Here is a 20,447-nt window from a genome sequence, read left to right as displayed (position 1 = left end):
TCTCTCATCAGCTGTCAGGCTGGTGGAATTTCCTGGCTTTTGAAGTGCTTGTGGTCTGGGAAAATGGCAGCAAGGACCTGGAAGAGAGCGTGAGCCAGACTCCCTGCTGACCACAGAGCTTCCCTCACCATTTGTCATAGAAACACTTAAATAGCTTTCTAGCCATGGCTCTGAGAAATAAAAGCTTGTCCAGCGCTAGCACCTTCAGGCTGTGTGTCTCAGAGAGGAGTATCAGCGGCTGAGACACAGCACACACCACAGGGCTGATGCTTGTCGTCATCTTTATCTTGTCTGCTGAGAGGCAGTTTAACGTCCCCAGCAGGTGTGGGAGTGCTGATCCTGGGGATGACATGACACTAAGGACTACTAACTGCACAGGGGCACTTTCAGGGCCCCCTCAGTGATTCCTGCTGTGGTTTCTCTGCTGGCAGCATCCTTGGTGGGCTGGAGCTAAGCACTTTCCTGAAACGAAACCTGAAGTGCAGATGTTCGCCAGCTGAATTCAGCTGGACCAAAGCTCTGCCCATCTCAACAGAGAAGTCAAAAAGCAGGTCCTCACAAAGGCAGAAGGCTGGGATGAAAGTGCAAAGATCAGTGCCCCAATGCAGCACCCCAGCTTCAAGCAGCAGCCTCAGGGATGAGCCGTTCCTACACTAAGTAACGGAGGCACAGGGAGAGGCACGTAAGACACAAGTGCCTTCAAGGAGGAACTGCAAGATGATTAATGCTCCAATATCTGCTTAATTACAAGTGCATGTCAGTAACCAGATGACTTTAAGGTCTGAATCTTTTCCTATGGAATATGATCTGGATATGATCATAAATGTGAGAATGAGGGACATGTGTGTTAGTAGCTCACTGGGGTAAAAAAATGACTCAGTTGTAAGGGTTTGGAAATAAAAAGTCTAAGATAGCTTGTCATGTCCTTAGTGCATTTGAGGAGACATTTCTGAGTGTTTTAAAACTAATCTAAAATTTTAATTGATTTGTGAAGGACACATTTAAATAAAGATGGGAGGTAATACAGCTTTGTCTGAAGTTACCCGAGCAGATAAAACCTGCAAATATAACTATGTCTTGTGAGAGCCTATTTGTGCTCTCAAATAGTTCTGACGAGCTGCTTGCTTTTGTAATCGTTTGCAGGATGGGGCCCTGGGGCTGTTTGTATTATTATCCAGTAATACTACTGGATTAATGTGTCTGCATAGTTTGTATATTGTAATCATGACTTAAATATAGCTCCTTGCTGGGCAGGATGAGGCAGGAGGTAGGAGGCTTGCAGTGCAGCTGAGGGGGTGACCAAGCAGAGGTATCTGACTCTGCAGCACTTTCCAGAGCTTGGAGCAAACACCAAAACCCATGTGAGCGTGAAAGTTATTTCCATTTAAAGGGGAGTTAAGAGTGGCAGGCTGAAACAGCTCTTGGGGTGGCTTGGGCAGGAAGCAGCTCATATCAGGCATATGACAGCACCACGAAGCACTCATTGGTGTAGCTTTGGTGTAGAGTTGGTAATGAGGGTTCGTGGTGGTCTGGGAGGTCTCTGAGGGCTGGCAAGATGAGGCACAGCCTTGTGTGGCACGGCAGGAGCCCTGTAGCATTGCAGAGCAGGGATGTGGGCGTTGCAGTGGGGGGCAGTCTGCATGCAAAGTTTTGGTCTGGCAGGGGGTTAATACTGCGTATTGACAAAATGTATGGCTTCTGAGGTCAGGAGAGGGATTTCTCATGGCTTTCTGGAATGTTTGATGGAGCCCAGGGCTTTGGTGCATGTGGAAGCAAAGGTGATGAGTTTTGTTCCTTGCTGGTGTGTGACCAGCATCATCGTTGTGTGTCACATTGCAGTATATCTCACCACAAGTGCCTGCAGGTGGGGCACTGGCCTGTAACTGGTTACACATATCTTCTGCACGGTAATATGGTGCATTAATGCAGTGCTAAGTCATTATTTGTAATACCGTACTGTGTGCAATGAGGTGACCTTGATGAGTTTATTTCTGATCATGATTTGGGTGATGTCAATAGTTCAGCTTCATCCACTCTATACTTAACTCTCAAAACAGCTATAATCTTGTTTCTCTTGTCTCTCTCTTTGTTTTTCATAGTGCACTGATTTAACCTCTTGTCAGAAGAAAATAAAGATTTATTGAAAGGTTAGAGTTAAATCTTGAAAGCTGCCATAAACAAAACCTAATTTTATACTTAATGCAGTAATTCTAGAGGATGGTGTCAATGACGGCATAAATTTGAAATAATTTTTAACATGAGAATCTTTAGAAATAAAACTTTACTCAGAGGTAATTGGTTTAATTACATTAGCTGCTTCCTTGCGTTGTTCATGTGTGCAAATCTTGGACAAAGGATGAGGGGTTTTTTTCCACTTGATGTGAATTCAGCCTGTTTAAGCTGCAGTGGAAATGGATGGAATTCCCTTTGAACCAGCCTTTGGCCAGAACCTTGGCCAGAAAACCAGTGAGTGGGACTCAAAGCTGCTGTACAGAGAAGGAGAAGGTGTTAATTCATCCACGGTTTAAACGTTCCTGTTCCTGGCACAAAAGAGCCTGGCAATCATTTGACATCAGCCACCCCACAGAGCAGAATAGGACAATGTCATTGTCCATTACAGCTGGTATCAGAGTGACTTTGAATTTAAATGTACCAGCAAAATAGAGTAAGGACAGGTGCCCTTCTGTTGCCTGCTGCACCTGTCTCTATGTCTGCGGTGTTTGGGCTTTACTAGTTTTTAACTTGGCACCTTCTTGGTGTATTGGGTATTTATTTCCTTGAATATAGTACAACAATTTTCCGTGCTGATCTTTATAGCCCCAGGGAAATCACGCATGTGGATTGGTTAAAGAAGATAGTGCTGACTTGGTGCATTTTTCCATAGCAGTAGGTAATGGGTAGTCTATGCTAGTTAATAGGACTTGGATAGTTATGGTCTTGTAAAGCACGGCTATTCAGACTGGCTGGCTGTTATGCCAATGTTTGTTGGGTTGGGTTTTTTTTGGTTTTGGTTTATTTTGGGGGTTTTTTTACAAATCCACAGCTTTCTCTTATCAGAAAGTGAAAAACACAACATTTGCTAATCTGATTTCTTATTCATTGCCATCTCCTCAGACTGCCAGTATGGCATTACACACATTATTAGTAAAAGAAGAATTTATAAGTGCAGAAGCAGAAGGACATGAAAGACTGGAAGGAGAACTGCTATGCTGAAGTCTCTTCTGGACAGACTCTGGTCAGCTGGCATGAGGGGTGTGTGCATCTCCCCTCTTTCTCCTCCAGCGGGAGGCCAGAGGCTCAGCTTTTTGGAACCAGCACATTCTTTCTCCTTACCGAGATTCAAATAGCCAGAAATTGTGGAACTTCCTTCATAAGGCTGCAATCCCCCTGTACCCCTAACTTACCACCTCACTCAGAGTTTGGACACCTCCAGCCACCATCAACTTTCAGAGATCATGCTCCAATTTTGTTTTCTAATATACAAGTTTGAAGGAAGCCACTACCGTCCACTGGAAGTCCAGACAGCATCAGAAAGCTATTGCAATTTCTCAGATTGTATCCATCGTCCCTTGTTCATTGTTTCCCATATCTCTATTCATATATTCCTGTTTCTAAAATCTTTCTCTCTCCTGTTGCTATGGTAAAAGCCAGCCTAAAAAGGAAGAATTATAGCAGCAAGATCCACTGACCTACAAAATAGTCAGAACATAGTTGCTCTATACAGAGCTCTGCTTTTAAAGTTGTAACTGGCGGAAAATCTATCGTGGGGAAGGGAGATGGCCAAAGTGCAGGGACAATGTACATGGATTTTGATTTAGTCAAAACTCCAGTTTATGGGCACAACTGCTGCTTCCAATCAGTGAATCCCTAAAACTGGTTTCCTATATGCAGGAATTTTTCATGAATCCAATAGTAAAAAGCAGAGGACACCCAAAAAAGCAGCTCTGGGGTTTTGTTTCTGTGAATAACCTTCCAGCTTCACTGTGATTTTCTTCTCTATGTACATGAATGTCATTGATACAGTGTTGTATTACACTGGCTCATCCTTGCTGGAGGCATGGTCCTTTTCTAACGAACTGATTTGAAATGAAATGAAAACCAGACCGTGAATTTTTTGGTTCACCTCCCAGACTATAAAAATGGATGGTCTCATTAATGATTAACCCAGCAGCTGGTTGCTCAAAGGAGAGCTGGAAGAAAACACTGCAACGTCTCCCTCCTCCAGTAAATATATTGGCTTAGCAGATTTCTGTGCTCATCCTACCTTATTTCAGTGTGCACATTGCTTGAATCCCAGCAGAGTGGATCTCTGCCTCTGTACCTGGTTTAAGATCAGTAAGCATGCCTTAGTCCCTAGCTGCATCAGATACTTTATTGCGGTGCTATTACTACTTACTGGTTTCAGTTTCCTGTGATGTTAGCACTGGGTTTTAGAATGCTTTTCTGTTTTGAATCAATGGGGCATCTAAGATTTTCAGCACCCTCTTACCCACAGCATGGTTCCATCATTATTGTATTTACGTGGACATCACTTCTGGCATATGATTTTGCTATTGATAAGTCCTTGTCATAACATTAAACTGTTTTAAAAACATATACATACATTACAGTCACAAAATGTTTATTCCTGTGTTTACTCCACAATGTTGGATTACAGTGTGCCTGGGCAGCTGACAAAACTCTAATGAACCAATCTCTCAAAAGAACCGGAGGGATGTTTTTAGACTAAATGTTCCCGGAATGTGATTAACTGCTTAGCTCTCAAGAAACAAAAGTACCAAAACCAAAAACCTAAAGGAAAAACCTGACCACAGAGCAATTGTGCATATGGCAAACAGCATACGATCCAGTGGTAAGAAAACTGGAGGCTTTTGCCTGTTCTTCTACACAATCACTGAGAGCATATATTCTCTTCTAAATTGACTGGTTTTTTTTTTAATGTTAATAAATAGACCTCAGTCTCTGGAACATTGAGCAATTTTTCAAATAGCTATCACTAAACATAGGTACACTTTTTCCTCTATATTTGCTGTAAAATATTGGTGAATGCTTGTATAGTAAACTCTGCCCTCCCTGGCAGAGATGGGGCAGACATGGAAGCTCATCCCTGCACAGTTTTATGGTGGATAACACCTCCAGAGTTTATCACAAGGTTCTTCCCATGGTGAATGTGATGATACCAACCATCATGGTCCACCTGGCAGTCAGCAGCTGATCCTGGCCCCAAAGGTTGCTTGTTCAGCCTGCCGTTTTTCAGGGCAACAGAATGAGCTGCTGCCCAGATGGTTGCACACTACCTCCTGCAAGGAGATCACTCCGAGACAGATGTTGTGCTAATGCCAGGAAGAGGATGGGAGAGGAAAGGGGAGGCAGGTATTCTGCTCATGGGAGCCCAGCAGAGTCCTAAGCCATTGCCATAGCTGTTTGTGAGACAGACAGTGGGTGGGATGGTGCTGTGGCCTGGGATGTGTGGTGGTAGAAGCGAGAGCTGCCACTGCCTTATCCCACCACAGGACCTGAAATCCAGATCCAGCTGGTGTAGCTGCAGAGGCTGCAGTACCGTGGAGTGTTTGTAATTTTGGTTGGTAACACTCAATTCTCATTTGCTTTCACTGATCTGAGTGGATATGGCTTCTTTCATTAGAGATCCGAGCTCAACTCATCGAGCAGCAGAAATGCCTGGAGCAGCAGACTGAAATGAGAGTGCAGCTTCTTCAGGATCTGCAGGATTTCTTCCGCAAGAAGTCAGAAATAGAGATGGAGTATTCCAGAAACTTGGAAAAATTGGCGGAGAGGTTCATGGCAAAAACAAGAAGTACAAAGGACCATCAGCAGTACAAGTAAGAGAGATTTCCTTCCCCCTCACCCACGTTAACCATTGCTACTACATTAATGTATCCCTTTCGTGGCATAGTAATTTGTGTGCAAAACAGAAGTGGTCAGGTAACATCTGGCAAAACATGTGCACAGCATATTTTCTAAAGTGTTTCAAATGCATTACTTGTTGGCATAGTCTCATGTGGTTATTTTCCTGACTTAAGCTGATTAATGAATGCATTTGCCTGGCCCTGTTATGCTTAGGCATATAAAACAGTATTTTGTGTCAGGTCCTGCACTTGTGTCACAACAACCCCACACAACACCATAGGCTTGGGGAAGAGTGGCTGGAAGGCTGGCTTGGGAAAAGGACCTGGGAGTGGTGGTCAACAGCCATCTTTATATGAGCCAGCAGTGTGCCCAGGTGGCCAAGAAGGCCAACAGCATCCTGGCTTGCATCAGGAATAGTGTGGCCAGCAGGACTAGGGAAGTGATCATCCCCCTGTACTCGGCACTGGTGAGGCCCCATCTCAAATACTGTGTTCAGTTTTGGGCCCCTCACTGCAAGAAAGACATTGAGGTGCTGGAGTGGGTCCAGAGAAGGGCAATGAAGCTGGTGAAGGGTCTGGAGCACAAGTCTTATGAGGAGCAGCTGAGGGAGCTGGGGTTGCTCAGCCTGGAGAAAAGGAGGCTGAAGAGAGACCTTATTCTCTACAACTACCTGAAAGGGGGTTGTAGCATGGTGGGGGTTTGGCTCTTCTCCCAAGTAACAAGTTATAGGACAAGAGGAAACAGCCTCAAGTTGCACCAGGGGTGGTTTAGATTGGATATTAGAAAAATTTCTTCACCAAAAGGGTTGTCAAGCATTGAAACAGGCTGCCTAGGGAAATAGTTGCATCACCATCCCATGAGATATTTAAAAGACATGTAGATGTGGTGCTGAGGGACATGGTTTAGAGGTGGACTTGACAGTACTAGGTTAACAGTTGGACTTGATGATCTTAAAGGTCCTTTCCAACCTAAATGTTTCTATGATGCTGTGATTTGTGTTTGTAAAACTGAAAAATAAGTACCTTTTTCCACTGTCCAGTCAGTGCTGTGCTATAGATACACAGACAGAGCTTTTGTTTAAAGAGAAAAGTCTTTTCTAAACACATCTGGCAAAGGAAAGGTTAATCCAAATACAGCTTGCACAGTTCAAAGAGCAATAACATGTATTTCTTAAAATTCAGTTAAGTAACTCAATGATTCCTTGAAATAACCAGTGTGTGCATATGTCACCACTTCAGAGAGCACCCTGCCTTCTGTTCAGCTTGTGGCAAAGTCTTTTTGCCCTGTGCAGGCAAACATCCTTCCTTATTCTTAAACATGTGTTAAATCCAGACTGGCAGATGTGCACGTGGGTCATGGCTGGAGTCCTGCCTTCGGCTCCGTTCTGCAATTCTCTGAGTGCTTTGAGAAGAGGTTGCAGCAAAAGTCACCTTAACTGGTGGTCCCCCATGCTGTTCCCACATTTCCCCCAGAACAGGCAGGAAGGTCTATAGGACTGGCTTTGGGACATGCAGAAGCAGTGAGGATCAATATCAGCATGGCCCTTCATGGGTGCTTGTTGTGGCAGACCTGGCTAACAAAACCCTGAAGCTCATTGCTGTGAGTAATACTGTTGAGATCCATCTCAAAATGGGGAAGTTTCCTCAACTCACTTCTGATTCATAGCAAAGCAAAGCAAAGCAGTGATGATTAAGAAAAGGCTTTTGTCTGTAATCAATCATTGTTCCTTTGATTCTGGGAGTAAAATCTAAAGGTAGATAATTAGAAGAGGAATTAAAGAGCATATTTCTAACAGTGAGAATAGTTAATTATTAGAGCAATTTACCAAGAGTTCAAGGAGTTTCTCCCTTAATTCATCACCACCCTTGGCTGTTTTATCTTCACGTGATTGATCCCTTTGACTATAGGAGAATCCCTGCGCAAGAGGAAAAAAAAGGGCAGCAAGTTTCTAGAGCGCTTAGTTGCAAGGCAAACTTGAAAATTTCAACAAAATCGTAAGGCAAATTTTATCAATAGGTTTTTGTTGCCTGTGAAACAGTTATTGAACTACATGTATTTTTATTTTACTTTGTGTAAAAGAAACAAGAAGTTATCTGGGATTCCGCTTTTTGGAATATTAAAAGCTTGGAGTGGGCCTACAATGCAAAAAGTCTGTCAAGGAAATTCAGAACTGGACGGCTGCAGAAAAAGTCCAGTCCTGCTGCTTGTCTTGTAACTGAACCATCTGGGACTGGCAGTAGCAGTGTATTTATGAGTGCTGTGAATTTATGAATGCTGATCACAGAATATGTACACATGCGACATTTCCTTCTATTTTTACAGCAGTTGCACAAATGCATTGCATTGAAATAGCTACACCTGCAATTTTGGTCATGAAGGATTTGGGATCCTCTTGCAGTGCTAGTTTATTTCTAATTTCAAAAATTCATTACTGTTACGCTTTCAGCAGTGACCTTTGTTGATTTTGAACATTTACGTGGGTTCCACCTGTAAGCTTTGTGGCAGGATTTTTTTTATACTCTCAGGTGGCTTGCAATGTTCTGAATTCTTACGTTTTTCCGATATTTTTGTGTCCCTGCCTCATGGGATTTGTAGAATGTGTCTTAAAAGAGTGATCTGAAGCTTGCCTAACCCAAACTATTCCAAGAACAGATTGTTCAGAAGCAGCCGTTTTTACATTAGAAGTTGTGACTGCAAATGTCTGAGAGATGTTTGTGTTAATAATGTAACTTTTTCATTTCTATACATCACACATGTGTATCTCCTCCATAGGAAAGACCAGAACCTCTTGTCACCAGTGAATTGCTGGTACTTACTCCTGAACCAAGTGAGAAGAGAAAGCAAAGACCATGCGACGTTGAGTGATATCTACCTGAACAACGTGATCATGCGGTTCATGCAGATAAGTGAAGACTCCACCAGAATGTTCAAGAAGGTAATGCCTCTTCTGCAGTCCTCCATCTGCCTTGTAAGATGCATGAGGGAGGCAAAAGTGTCCTAATAGGTAGCATTTGAGGAGAAGATTCAGCACACGTAGCATAAAATCTGTTTTAGCACACATATAAATTCTTCATGACTGTTCTCGCAGAGCAAATCCTTAGTGCTGAAATGCCTGGGAATGTGCTGTATGTGCCGGTGACCTTAAGGGCTGAGTCACAAGTATCCAAAAGGCAGGGGAAAAAAAGCCTGTTCTCTCAAAAGCACGCTCGTCTACCCATGCAGAAAGGAAACAGTCTTCACTTAGGGCTCCCAAAATAGTAATGCTGTATTAATGAATTATTTGTAAAACAGTATTTCCTTGAAACTCTGTCATGAGAGAAATGGATTCAAGCCAAAGTAAGGGTGTGCCATGTAGTGCCTTGGCGTAAAGATGGTAGTATATGCTGTGAGTCTCCTAAAAGTGTTCCCTTTCCTTTCAGCTTTTGAAAACATAACTACTTCTGTTAGACCATTTAAGCATTGTCTCTGTATATGTTTGTCCTTGTATGTGCCCGTTATGTGTTTTCATAGCACATACAATGTGTAAATCCCTCTTGTGCTAAGCAAGCACTCTAGGCAGCCTGGGTTTGAGATCTACGTAATGTGTTTGCAATCATTGTTGTTATAATGTTCCAAAGTAAAAATAGATTATAAATGCACATCCGTCAGCTACAGTGGGGTGCTGGTAGGCAAGCATCATACAAAGTTAAAAAAAAATAGAAGTTAAAGAATGCAAAGTGTATGACTAAGTGATGGCAAGGGTACCAGACTAATGTTTTCAAAATAGGGAACTGATTTCACATATAATGCTAGACAGATAGCAACTGGGTGGGGAGAAGAATCATTCAGGGAGCACATAGGTTGTACTTGGAGGAAAAAAAGTAAAAACATGAATCAAATTTATTGGTGTGCATTAAAACCTGTAACAGTAATAGAGTTGAAATGTATAGTTCCTCAATCAGTAATGGTCTGTTCATGTAATATGTCTGATGCATGGAACTGTAGTTCACAAACCACTAAACTTAGTAATGCGGAAGATTATTGTGGAAGTTGAAAAGATAATGAGAAAAGCAATTGGAACATGCTGCAGTACTGTCTATGTGGACTCGCTTGGACCAGTAGAAATTTTTTGGTATTGAACTGGTATAATTTTTAAGTTATTTATGTCATATCTCAGAAGACTCTTCTTTATCAGATGTGCCTTATTAGACTAGCCTGTTTGCTTTCAGTGTAGTCCAGCTCTTTAGCACTGGAAATCTTGCTTTTCCTTCCATTTTTCCACATGAACTGTACAAAACTATCTGAGAAAGCTTTCTGTGGGGAAGTCTTTGTCCTTCTTTATTCACTCATAACTTGTTAATGGAGATTGCTGCAGCTTACTGTCAGAAGGAGGAAAATGTGTGGATGTTTTCAGTGCATTAACAGGAGGCGTATTGTCCCACCTTCCTGACAGACTCGTCTCTTTTCTCCATATTGTGCCAAGGAACATGCAACATTTCAAATTTCCTTTTTCTAGCGTAGCTCCCTGAAGAAAAGAAAGCAGCTGCTTTTGCTTTTTTATTCCTAACATGGATCCTCTGCAGGGGAAGGAAGAGAAAGGAAATTGAGGGAGTCTTGCTGGACCTGGAGCTCATAACCTGGAGCTCACACTAGTGGAGCCCAGATCCTCAGCAGCCCTGTCCAAACTTTTGGTGGGGTTTGCCAGCTGACACCCATCGTGACAGTGTCACACCACGCAGCAGTTAGCTGAGGTGGAACACGGGCAGAATGAGCTCACCCAAGGCTGTGTGAAGGGATCTGAGCCAGGCCCACTAACATGAGGGGAAAGGTGGCAAGAAGGCACATGGCACCTCAGCAAGGCCTAAGTGAGCTTCATGGGCACGTGGCCTGAATGTGGTGGTGGTTGTTCACCAGTATCGATTCTGAGCACTCATATTTAGGATAGTCGTCAGGAATCAATACTTGTTGGAGAAGGTTAGTATTTCACTGAGTCCCAGTGTGCACAGTTCTTGCTGTGGTGCTTGCTGCAGAGCACTGGTGATTTATTTGCTGTTAGTTTCCAGCTGCAGAACTGATTATAACTTGAATAATGATGAAGCTCCAGTTTTTCTTCTCTGAAAAGGAAAGGGAGTTATAAAATGAAGTGAACAACATTGGACAGAGAGAAAAACAAGACCGATGTAGGAGATGAAGCTGTTAGCAAATTGTCTTGCTTTACTGATGAAGAATATGAGCTGTCTATGCTTAGTCCAAATGGCCAGCTTCAACCATAAGAGTCATTAAAGGTCCCTTCCAACCCAAACCATTCTATGATTCTGTGATAATTTCTGTTGGATGTGAATGAGCAGTCTAACTTAAGGTATGTCACAGATCATCTCAGAAATGCTTAATAGACATCCTCCAGGCAACAGAAAGAGATTAGGTGCAAAACACACATGTCCTGTACTACAGTCCCCCTTGCAGGAAAGAGGACACAGGAGCAAAGAGAAGGTGCACTTAGAATGAGAAAGATGATATCCAACACACTCCTCCATCAAAATTGTATTCTCCCTAAAGAAAGTGGTGCAGAATTTGTTGGAGAATTGTAAACATCAAACATAATATTTAACCAATTTCTTTCACTTTCTGTAGGTTACTTTTGAAAAAGACTGGATTTGGAATAAAATTCTGTCGCAGAAAAGTTTAATCAGTCTCAGTGGGTGTCATCCCTATGAAAGCATATGGGATTTGTTCACCGTTCGCTGTTCAGATTTCAGGTTAAAATAGAGACAAACCATATCCTGCAGATACTTCTACTTTGGAGTCTGATCATACTGTTCTGTGAAATATGTACTCTCTCTCTTACAAGTAATAAATGTAAATAATAAGAACAGTAGTAATATGAAGATTTCAAAAATAAAGACTAACAAGTGCATGCTTAATATTTTACTGCAGTCCATGGTAAAGAGCAGAAAATACACCCATCTGACATATCTGTACTCCATTGGCTCTCACAGCATTGCACATAGGGGCACTTCATGTCTTTCTAAGTAATTTCTAAATACCAGCTAATCAAGCTTCTCTACATTCAATAATTAAATAATTTAATTATATATCTTCCAGTTTATTTAAATAGTAGAGTTATGCATCACTGTTATCATCTTGCTTTAGTTCTCCCTTGGTCTTGCAGCAGCAGCTTCTGCATCTTTGGAGATGCTTTAGCTCCACTTCCAAGCCTGGAGATCAGACTTCCAAGTCTGTGATCAGAGCAGATCTCCATTGTTCTGCTCTGAACCTGCAATCTGCCTGTTGCAGACAGGCAAAGTGTCTCAGAGTGGATTGCCACATTGCTCACAAGCAAGATATGGTGAGACAGCAGCAAAGTCCCTTTGAGCTTCTTGGCTCGTTCTGCTCCCTCTTTTTTCTCCCGCTCTCTCCTCCCGAGAGGATGAGGCTGCCCATTTTGCTTCTCAGTGGTGGCTTTACTGGATTTTTCCACCTCACTGCTGGGCACGTTGGTCCTCAAATGAAACCTTTCCATGACGTAAGCCCAGCATTTTCTAGAGGGATACAGTTTGTGTGCTATCCTAAGATTGGCTTCAGCTTGAATTGTAGTAATGAAAAGATCAAACGATTTCCTCATTTCCTGGCTTACCGGTAGAGTATTGTTTTGTTCCCTGTCCTGCTGATGTCTCCTGTGTGGGATACAGCACAAAGTCACGAGTCTGTAGCAACCCCTTTCTCTAGTCCTTCTGTAAAAGGTGTATGCAGTACCCAGTGTTGATCTATATGAAATACAGTAATGAGGGGTGTCTGTACCCCTTTGTCTTTCTACCTTGCCCTTGTCTCACTGTGTTCTCCCTCATTCTGGTTCTTCCTTTTGCGTGCACCTAAACATTTGGTCTGGATTGCTTTGGTGAAATGATCCCTATTGGTTCTACCTTACGTATTCTCATGGGCCAGGATATATTGCATTCAGGTACCTGATTGTACATGGCTTTCCTGTCTAAGCTGACCCATTTAACATATAGATATTCATTATTTTTATTCTCCCGGGAGCTCTTTGTCATTCTCTTTTCCAGGGGTCAGGAACCAGCATCTGTTTAAACGTACTAAATGCAAGACAAAGATAGGACCTAGTTCAGAGAATTTGTGGCATTTATCTGATGATATTATGTCAGGTCTCATACTTCCAGATAGGCACTTAAGCTCTTCTTCTTTTTAGTTGCTGGCATATAAAAGCAGTACAGATTGCTGTTCATGCCTGGCCTTCATGCTGCACATAAAATTACAAACATAAAGTAGCAGAGTTCAAACCTTGCATACTTGCATGTTTCTTCAGGCAGATGGGGTAGATGGCCTCATGGGGACAATTAAAGAGTAAAGTAATAAGGAAAAATGTCAAGCAGAAGGGAAAAGTATTATGCAGAACATTTCATGCAGTGATTCTGGTTACCCCAGCATTAATAATCAACTGCGTAAACACATACCCACAAAATCCTTAAGCAGATTTGTATATTTATAATTAATAAACATGTATTTTCTTTGGACAGAAACCATAATGAGCCAAGATGAACATATCTTCCAGTGTTTACAGTAAAAGATGCTGGAGAAGCCAAGCACAATAAATATTTTAGTTCCATAATCTGGCTATTAACAAGGAATATGACTATCTGCCAAATCTATTTGACATTTTAAAGATTGTAGCACATATAGAGATCTTTTGTATGATTTTCTTAAACATTTAAAGGTTTAAAGTGATAGCAAAGCTATTTGTTGCTATAGACTGGCAAATCTGGGACAAAATTTTACTATGAGTTGGGTATGTCAGTGTCACCGCAGCTCATGAAAGCTCATTAAAAGAAGGGTTTGCACATCACTTACCCCAGGGACCAGCAGCAGATTCATTTAAAAGCAATAGTCACAGAATATTTTCCCTAAATGATGTAACCGAGTGTAGCATTGTGTGTGCTAAATACAGACACTAAAGAGTTCCAGGAAGAACTGAACCGACTATTAAATTTCAGGTAAAAAAAAAACAAGCACACAAAAGAGTAAAGTTGGGGTGCCCAATTATGCTCTAACTGAAATGGATGGAAAAATTCTTACAGACGTCAATGAAAGGGTATTAATGTGGAATAAAATTTTAAGTTTCTCAGACATTAATCCATAAATATGAGTCTTGATAATGTCAGTAGGACCACTGATGTGTTGAAGGTTGAGCACATGCTGAAAGGCTGGTTTAGGTACACTTGTCTGTTGCATGGGCATGGTCTACCCTACTATGAGGTGAAAAAAATGCGCTACTGTCTCTTAATGCTTTGAACCGGATTAGTAACATATATAATATTTTAAGCAAGAGTTTACATGTGCTCTAACATTTTCATTATGTTTTTTGTTCTTTTGCTTAATAGATGCTGATAATTTCTGTAGGACATAGTGAATAAAGAAGCACCTCGGTGATTGTTTGTCATGTTTTAATGGCCTCATTAGAGCTATCAACTTAGCTCCAGGAAGATGTGTGCTGCATCTTACATTCTGCGGTTTGGCTACCCTGAGGCTAGGCTCCTATAGGAGCACAGCTTTCAAACATGCTGAACTATTGCAGGGAAGAGGTAGCATAAAAGAGAAATAGGAGAGCCATTAACCACTGAAAATAAATGCACTTCTTATCTGGTGCTCCAATATATTACAGGCTAAAAGCCGTATCGCTTGCCACTCGAGTCAGTATTTCTTGATCCTAAATGCTAATGTAAAATGTGTTGGTTCTTGAAAATAAATCCCTTTTATACTGCTAAGGTTAACCAAATTTCCTGATTTTTTATTGGACAATTCCTACAAAATCTTTCATCAGAAAGAGGCAGCAACTGACAGGTTATCCATCACTATAGGCACCCTCTGCAGGTTGGAGTCCCCAGATGAACTAGTGGAAGAATGACTCATCTGTGATTATGTGGCATTGCTGGGTTCTCTCTTCCTAATTTTTACTCTCTTTGCTGATCACTTCCCTCCCTCACTATTTGCTTCCCATTTTAAAGCCTATTGTCCTTTCCTAAAAACATCTCCCTCTTCTTTACATTGTGATCTCTTTCATTCACCTTCAAATTTACCATTGATCAGTGTGTTGCCTGGAAAAGATCATGTATGCATGGCAGCCAGTAAAACCTGAAGGCTGGGCAAAGCTCTACAGGAGCAAAGAGAAAAAATGGGTCCTAGTAAATAGTGATCATTCCCAGAATCCTCAACTCATCTGGTGTCTTTTCTGCTCTTCAGTTACACCTTAATGCAAATAGACACTTGAGTTGTCATCAGCTTCGAGATGGTAGTGACCAACAGCTGAAAGGAATAAATTGCTTGAAGCTGGAGTTCATCTACAGCTTTTTTCCCACACGTTTATGCTTTCATCCTCCAGTCTTAATGTCAACCATCTTATTTGTATGTTTTGTCCTTCTTTCTGCTAAAGTAATTTAAAAACCAGACCTCTCATATTCAGCACTGTAGAAGCAGCTATCCAAGAGAAAACAGGTGGCCTCTGCTTCTTGGAGCTTTGAGATGTGTAAGCTGTCTCAGAGCTGCACTGCTGATTTTTAAAGGCAGGCTGCCAATGTAAAGCAATGAAAAGCAATTCAGAATTTTTGCTAAAGCTTTTACTGTGTTTCCCTACAGCAGCTTGCAAATCAGCAGTCTTTTTCCAATTCTTTACAAGCACTCTGTGCACTGTTAGGCATATGAATTTTTGTCCTTCATGTTAGGTGAAAATAATCTGATATTTGCAAATAAATGGAATTAGTAAGCTTTATGTTCTAGATACTTCAGTAGTAGAGCATAACTCTTGAAAAATACCAGACTTTGAAAAGTATTAGCAATGAGGAAAGTTTCACAGTAGTTCTTTGTAACTTGGCTTCAGAGCATCTGTCTCACTGTGCCTTAGTTACTACAGCTAATGCCCTTGGGAATACAAAAATTTCACTGAAGTGTTTTGTGATTTCCACTTCTAGCTTCTTGTTAGTTAAAAATCATCTTGCATGTAAGGATTGGAGTGAATACTGGTAAGTGATATGGCAGGTTCCTTAAAACACTGCCCAGAGTTAGGAGTATAACAGTAGGAATAGAAGAAAAAAATCAAAGTTTTTTGCTCCAGCTACTGTTTGTCTCTGTTTCATCCTCCTGGAAGACACAGTGGGTGGGATGCGTGGCATGGTTCCTCCTCATACGTGGGCGTTGCACTGGAAATTCTCATTCAGAAACCATTATTCCTGCAGGTGTTTTAGTGATGGCCAAGTATGTGTTAGCAGCTTTGGAGATGAGTTGTCCCTGAGGATTTTCCTTTGGCTTCTCTACAAATACAAAGTACTTCCATAGCGAAGGCCATTATCTATCATGAAGTTGGAGTTTTTTAGAAACCGGGCTAGTTATCAATTTATTCACAGGGAAAAAAAAGCTGACATTTCCAGCACGGATGTTACAATGCTGAGCACCGCAGAAGAAACATAGCCAGGCTGTTTGCCAAGTCCCGTAGCTCTATTCTATAGCTGTTTTCCAAAGGCTGTGGTACAAACGCCTCTTGCACAGTTGCCACAATTTTCATCTGATTGAACTGCTATGGACAACTAACAAAGGAATATATTTGAATGAGACTCCAATTAAATACTCTTATTTTGACATACTTGCTTTCTTTAATAACTACTGCTAAGCATTTCTTTTTTTCTGGGTCAGAATGAAAGTAAAGACAGAGTCCAGAAAAGCTAAACAAAGCTGTTTCAGCAGCCCACTCTGTGCAATATTTTGCAATTGGGTATCTGTTTCAAAGCGGAGCCACAATTATTTCTTGCATAAATATTTAGATAGTTGCGTGTGCTGAGAAACAAAGACTACTTCTAGATGTAAAATTGGGCTGGGTGTCCCTCTAGAATATCACATTCCACGTGGTTTAGATTTTGTATATATCATAGCAGTTGTAAAACAGTATATGGTTTGTTCCATGAAAAAGGCTTATAACATTAATCTTGAACTTCACCCTTTCTGTTGGCATCTAATTTCCTGATGCCTCATGAGAAAATCTCTCAAATTACTTCTGGGTTTCCTTTGAGAAGTCTTCTGTCCAGATGCTATCCATCTACCTCTGCATCCCCAAATTGTTATTTTTAGAGCAGTGTAATTCTCTCAGAACGGTGTCGTTTGCGGGCAATATTGCATTTGCAATCTAGGATGAACAATGAGTACAAATATCAAGAAGCAAATGTATGTTGCAGTTTTTGCGTGCCTTTTTCTAATGATTTTTTTTTAATTACAGAGCAAAGAGATTGCGTTTCAGCTTCACGAAGACTTAATGAAAGTTCTTAATGAGCTTTACACAGTAAGTACAGTTTCATACTTAGCTTATCTTACACAAATTCCATATCAGACTTCTTCTATAAGCTTTAAGTGTCCCTTTATCTAGCAAGTTACCCCCCAGTGGAGATGCTTATTTTTGTCTTTTCACACAAGTCTACACTATCACTTTTGGAAAGATTACTTACTTATGTACAGTACATATACTAATACTTTCAGGATTAGTCTTTATTTTCAACCCTTTTTCCCCCCAGACTATGCTAAGCCAGTTTATTATAAGTGTTGTTGATTATTAATGAGGCATTTCTATGCAGAGTTTACCAGAGCAAAGCTTCTTCCTTTTCTGCCTTGTTTTTGTCCATGTTGCCATCTGCTTGGTTTGACTCATGGACTACGCTCAGTAAATCAGTAGATGTTACTTCTGTGCCCTCCCCTCTCCCTGGCTGGAATAAGTAAATAATGAAAAGAAAAACAGAAAAATAGAGGGTTGTGTAGGCTTTCCATACCATTCAGAGAGGTCAAGATGAAAACCCTCTAAGTGTTCTGGCAAACTGCTGCTAACCTGTTGGAAAATCTGAGAGAATCGTGGTATCATAGAATTGTCTAGGTTGGAAGGAACCTTTAAGATCATCTAGTCCAACCATCAACCTAACTCTGATAAAAACCATCACTAAACCATGTCACTAAGCACTATGTCAACCCGTCTTTTAAATACCTCCAGGGATGGTCCCTCAACCACTTCTCTGGGAGTGATTCAGAAGGTAGGTCTGAACTTCTTTTCAAAACTCATCTATACAACTTGTTACTAGAGGATAAGGTCTTGTCCACTTAAAAAACTTTTCCCAAAAATTTTTTGAGAGGATATATTCTGAGAAAGAACAAAACAAGAATTACTCTTTGTTTTAAGCATAGCTATGCAATGAAGAGGAACTGATGACATCCACCTTTTACAAAAATCTGTTGATTCCTCATGGTTGAGGAAGTTGTACATATAAATTCTCCCTCTGTCTGGAAGAACCAAAATATCTATGTTCCAGTACTCTGCATAAGTCTCTAGACTGCTCCCTTTCTACCCTCAATATTTGGGGTACCAGGAGAAAAAATGCACAATATCTATGTCAAGAAACGGTTTGTGATTTTAAGGAAGTTTAAGAAGAGATCAGAGACCAGCTCTCCTCTCCTCAGGGAGCCATCAGTCAAGTATTACTTTTGTGTACCTTGTCTGTTTTCCTTTTGACCTGGGGAAAATTGTATACCCATCAGCAGGTGGGTTGAAGAACATTTGAACTCAAGAGCAACTTAGGTGGCAAAAAGAAGGTCCAAAGAAATTTAGACCTGTCTTACTGTCCTGGGTTCTTTTGGATTGTAGTTATGGACACAGATTCCTAAAACCTACCTGAACAACATTTTCTTTTTTTTTTTTTTTTTTTTTGAGGGCTTTTTTTTTCTAAAATTGCCACTGATTTTGTGGGGTGTGATACTGCAAAACCTTGTTGGCTCAGGCGTGTAGGCAGTGAAGTGCTCTGGGATCAGCTTCTGCAAAGTAGTGATAGCTGCAGACAATTTGCACAGCTGCAGGGGATCAGTGGCCGTAGGAGCCGTTGCACAAGCGGGGCTTCAGTGGTGAGTAAGCCCTGAAGATACAGCCTTGCTTCAATTAAACAGTTGTGTAACTCCAGCGCCAGTCACCAGTGAAAATCTGCAAGACTGGACCTTGGTGTTTTCACTCTTTTTCTTTACACTAGTGCTGTATCTTCCTACTGATGACGACAGATGTATTCAGATATTACCTTCCATGTTACGGATTCCAGTGATTGCTGCTTCCTTTCTCAGAATTTAAGGTTTTTGTAAAATGGGAAGATTTTTGAATTTGATAAAATACAGAGCATGTGCACAATTTGGATTAGGTTACTGCTGCAGGATGGCTTCTTGGGATGGAATTTACCTAACTTTCAGGCATCTGCAGTGTAGGTACAAATATCTAAGCTTGCCGTCTGTGTTCCAGTTATACTCACTGGAAATCTAATATGGGAACACCAGACCCCTTTGTCAGATCAGATGCAAGGATCTGCTTCAAATGAGATGATCTACACTTTTAATTCCATTGTCCAGCTTTCTGTCGATTGCAAAAGGCTTGGTCAGTTGTAGATGTCCTCATTTACCCAGATAGAACCCACGCTTAGGGAAGTGACGGTATGGTGCAGAGTAGCATCTGTCCCACTGCTTGCCTGTTTAGAATGATCATCAGCATATCTATGTATTATATCTGCCTGTGTATTAAGGTAGAACAATATGTAGGCAGATGGAAACCTCATGCACAGGTTTTTAATTCTGTGTGACATTAACTGTTTACAGAATAAGATCATAGTGGCCTTTACCAAAAGAAGTATCTATGATTTTAGTTTCTGGAGGGGTACATTTCTCCGTCGCTTACAGAAAGAGAAGTCAGCTTCCTGTTTACCCCATGATTTATAGAGATGGAGGGGCAGAATTCATTAATATTGTGAGATACACCTTTGTGGCCAAAAGAAAGCAAATTAATTTCAAGACCATGAATAATATACCAATATTGAAGTCTATCCCTACTACTACTTGGTTCTGGTTTGTTGTTTTTTTAAAGAATGGTACGTTCATGAAGTATAACTGTTGAAATGTGAAGCCTTATTGGAGTTTAAATACCTCTGAAGCTTTTGAGTGAGGGGAAAGTATCAGAGTTTTTAATGTGTATGAAGAAGGGTCTAATAATCTGTTTACTTCTTATCATTGTTCCTTATCTTAGAAAAAAGGCCTGTAAATTAAGATCACCTTCCATAATTACAAAAACAAGCAAATAATTGTGTACCTGTGAGCAAAGCAGGCTTATTTTGCCTGGAAGCAGGAAACTTCACTTTTTCATTTTCCATCTTTTTACATAGGGAAAGTTTTCTTACACGTTACGTTACATATTTATATGTTTTCTACATGTTACTCACCTGACTAGTGAAAATGCATTTTAAGACTATATTTTCAGTTCTCAGTATTTTATGAAAACACCACGCTAAAATCAATTTAATAGCTTCTGTATCTTTGCAAGTTCAGTAAATTATGAGTAGCGAGTGCTTTTAATTATGCATGACTTCTCCCTGGCTGTGCCAGCCAGTCAGTATTTTCAGGTCTGCAACATCCCAGCTGCTGCCTTCCTCTCTTATTCCTCTCTCTACTACGCTTTTAGCCAATGTAGACCAGTAATTAGTCCCATGTTTTATGTAAGGGTATAAGCTGTTGAAACTTAGAGTGAGGAATGTCTTTTG

General features: G+C 41.0%; 1 protein-coding gene across 1 annotated transcript in view; it reads left to right on the top strand.

The window, feature by feature from the left end:
- Positions 1–5,282: 5,282 nt before the first annotated feature.
- Positions 5,283–20,447, top strand: part of SRGAP1 (SLIT-ROBO Rho GTPase activating protein 1) — a 71,963-nt gene continuing 56,798 nt past the window's right edge. The window contains exons 1-4 of the mRNA XM_014963329.1: positions 5,283–5,373; positions 5,645–5,840; positions 8,641–8,803; positions 17,120–17,182. Of these exons, the coding sequence (XP_014818815.1) occupies positions 5,283–5,373; positions 5,645–5,840; positions 8,641–8,803; positions 17,120–17,182 (513 nt within the window). The remainder of the gene's footprint in view (positions 5,374–5,644; positions 5,841–8,640; positions 8,804–17,119; positions 17,183–20,447) is intronic.

Source organism: Calidris pugnax, unplaced genomic scaffold (genome assembly GCF_001431845.1).
Source record: "Calidris pugnax isolate Ruff unplaced genomic scaffold, ASM143184v1 scaffold44, whole genome shotgun sequence".
In the NCBI taxonomy this organism is placed as follows: domain Eukaryota; kingdom Metazoa; phylum Chordata; class Aves; order Charadriiformes; family Scolopacidae; genus Calidris; species Calidris pugnax.
The sequence above is the reverse complement of the archived record's forward strand: the minus strand, read 5'-3'. Positions and strand labels throughout refer to the sequence as shown.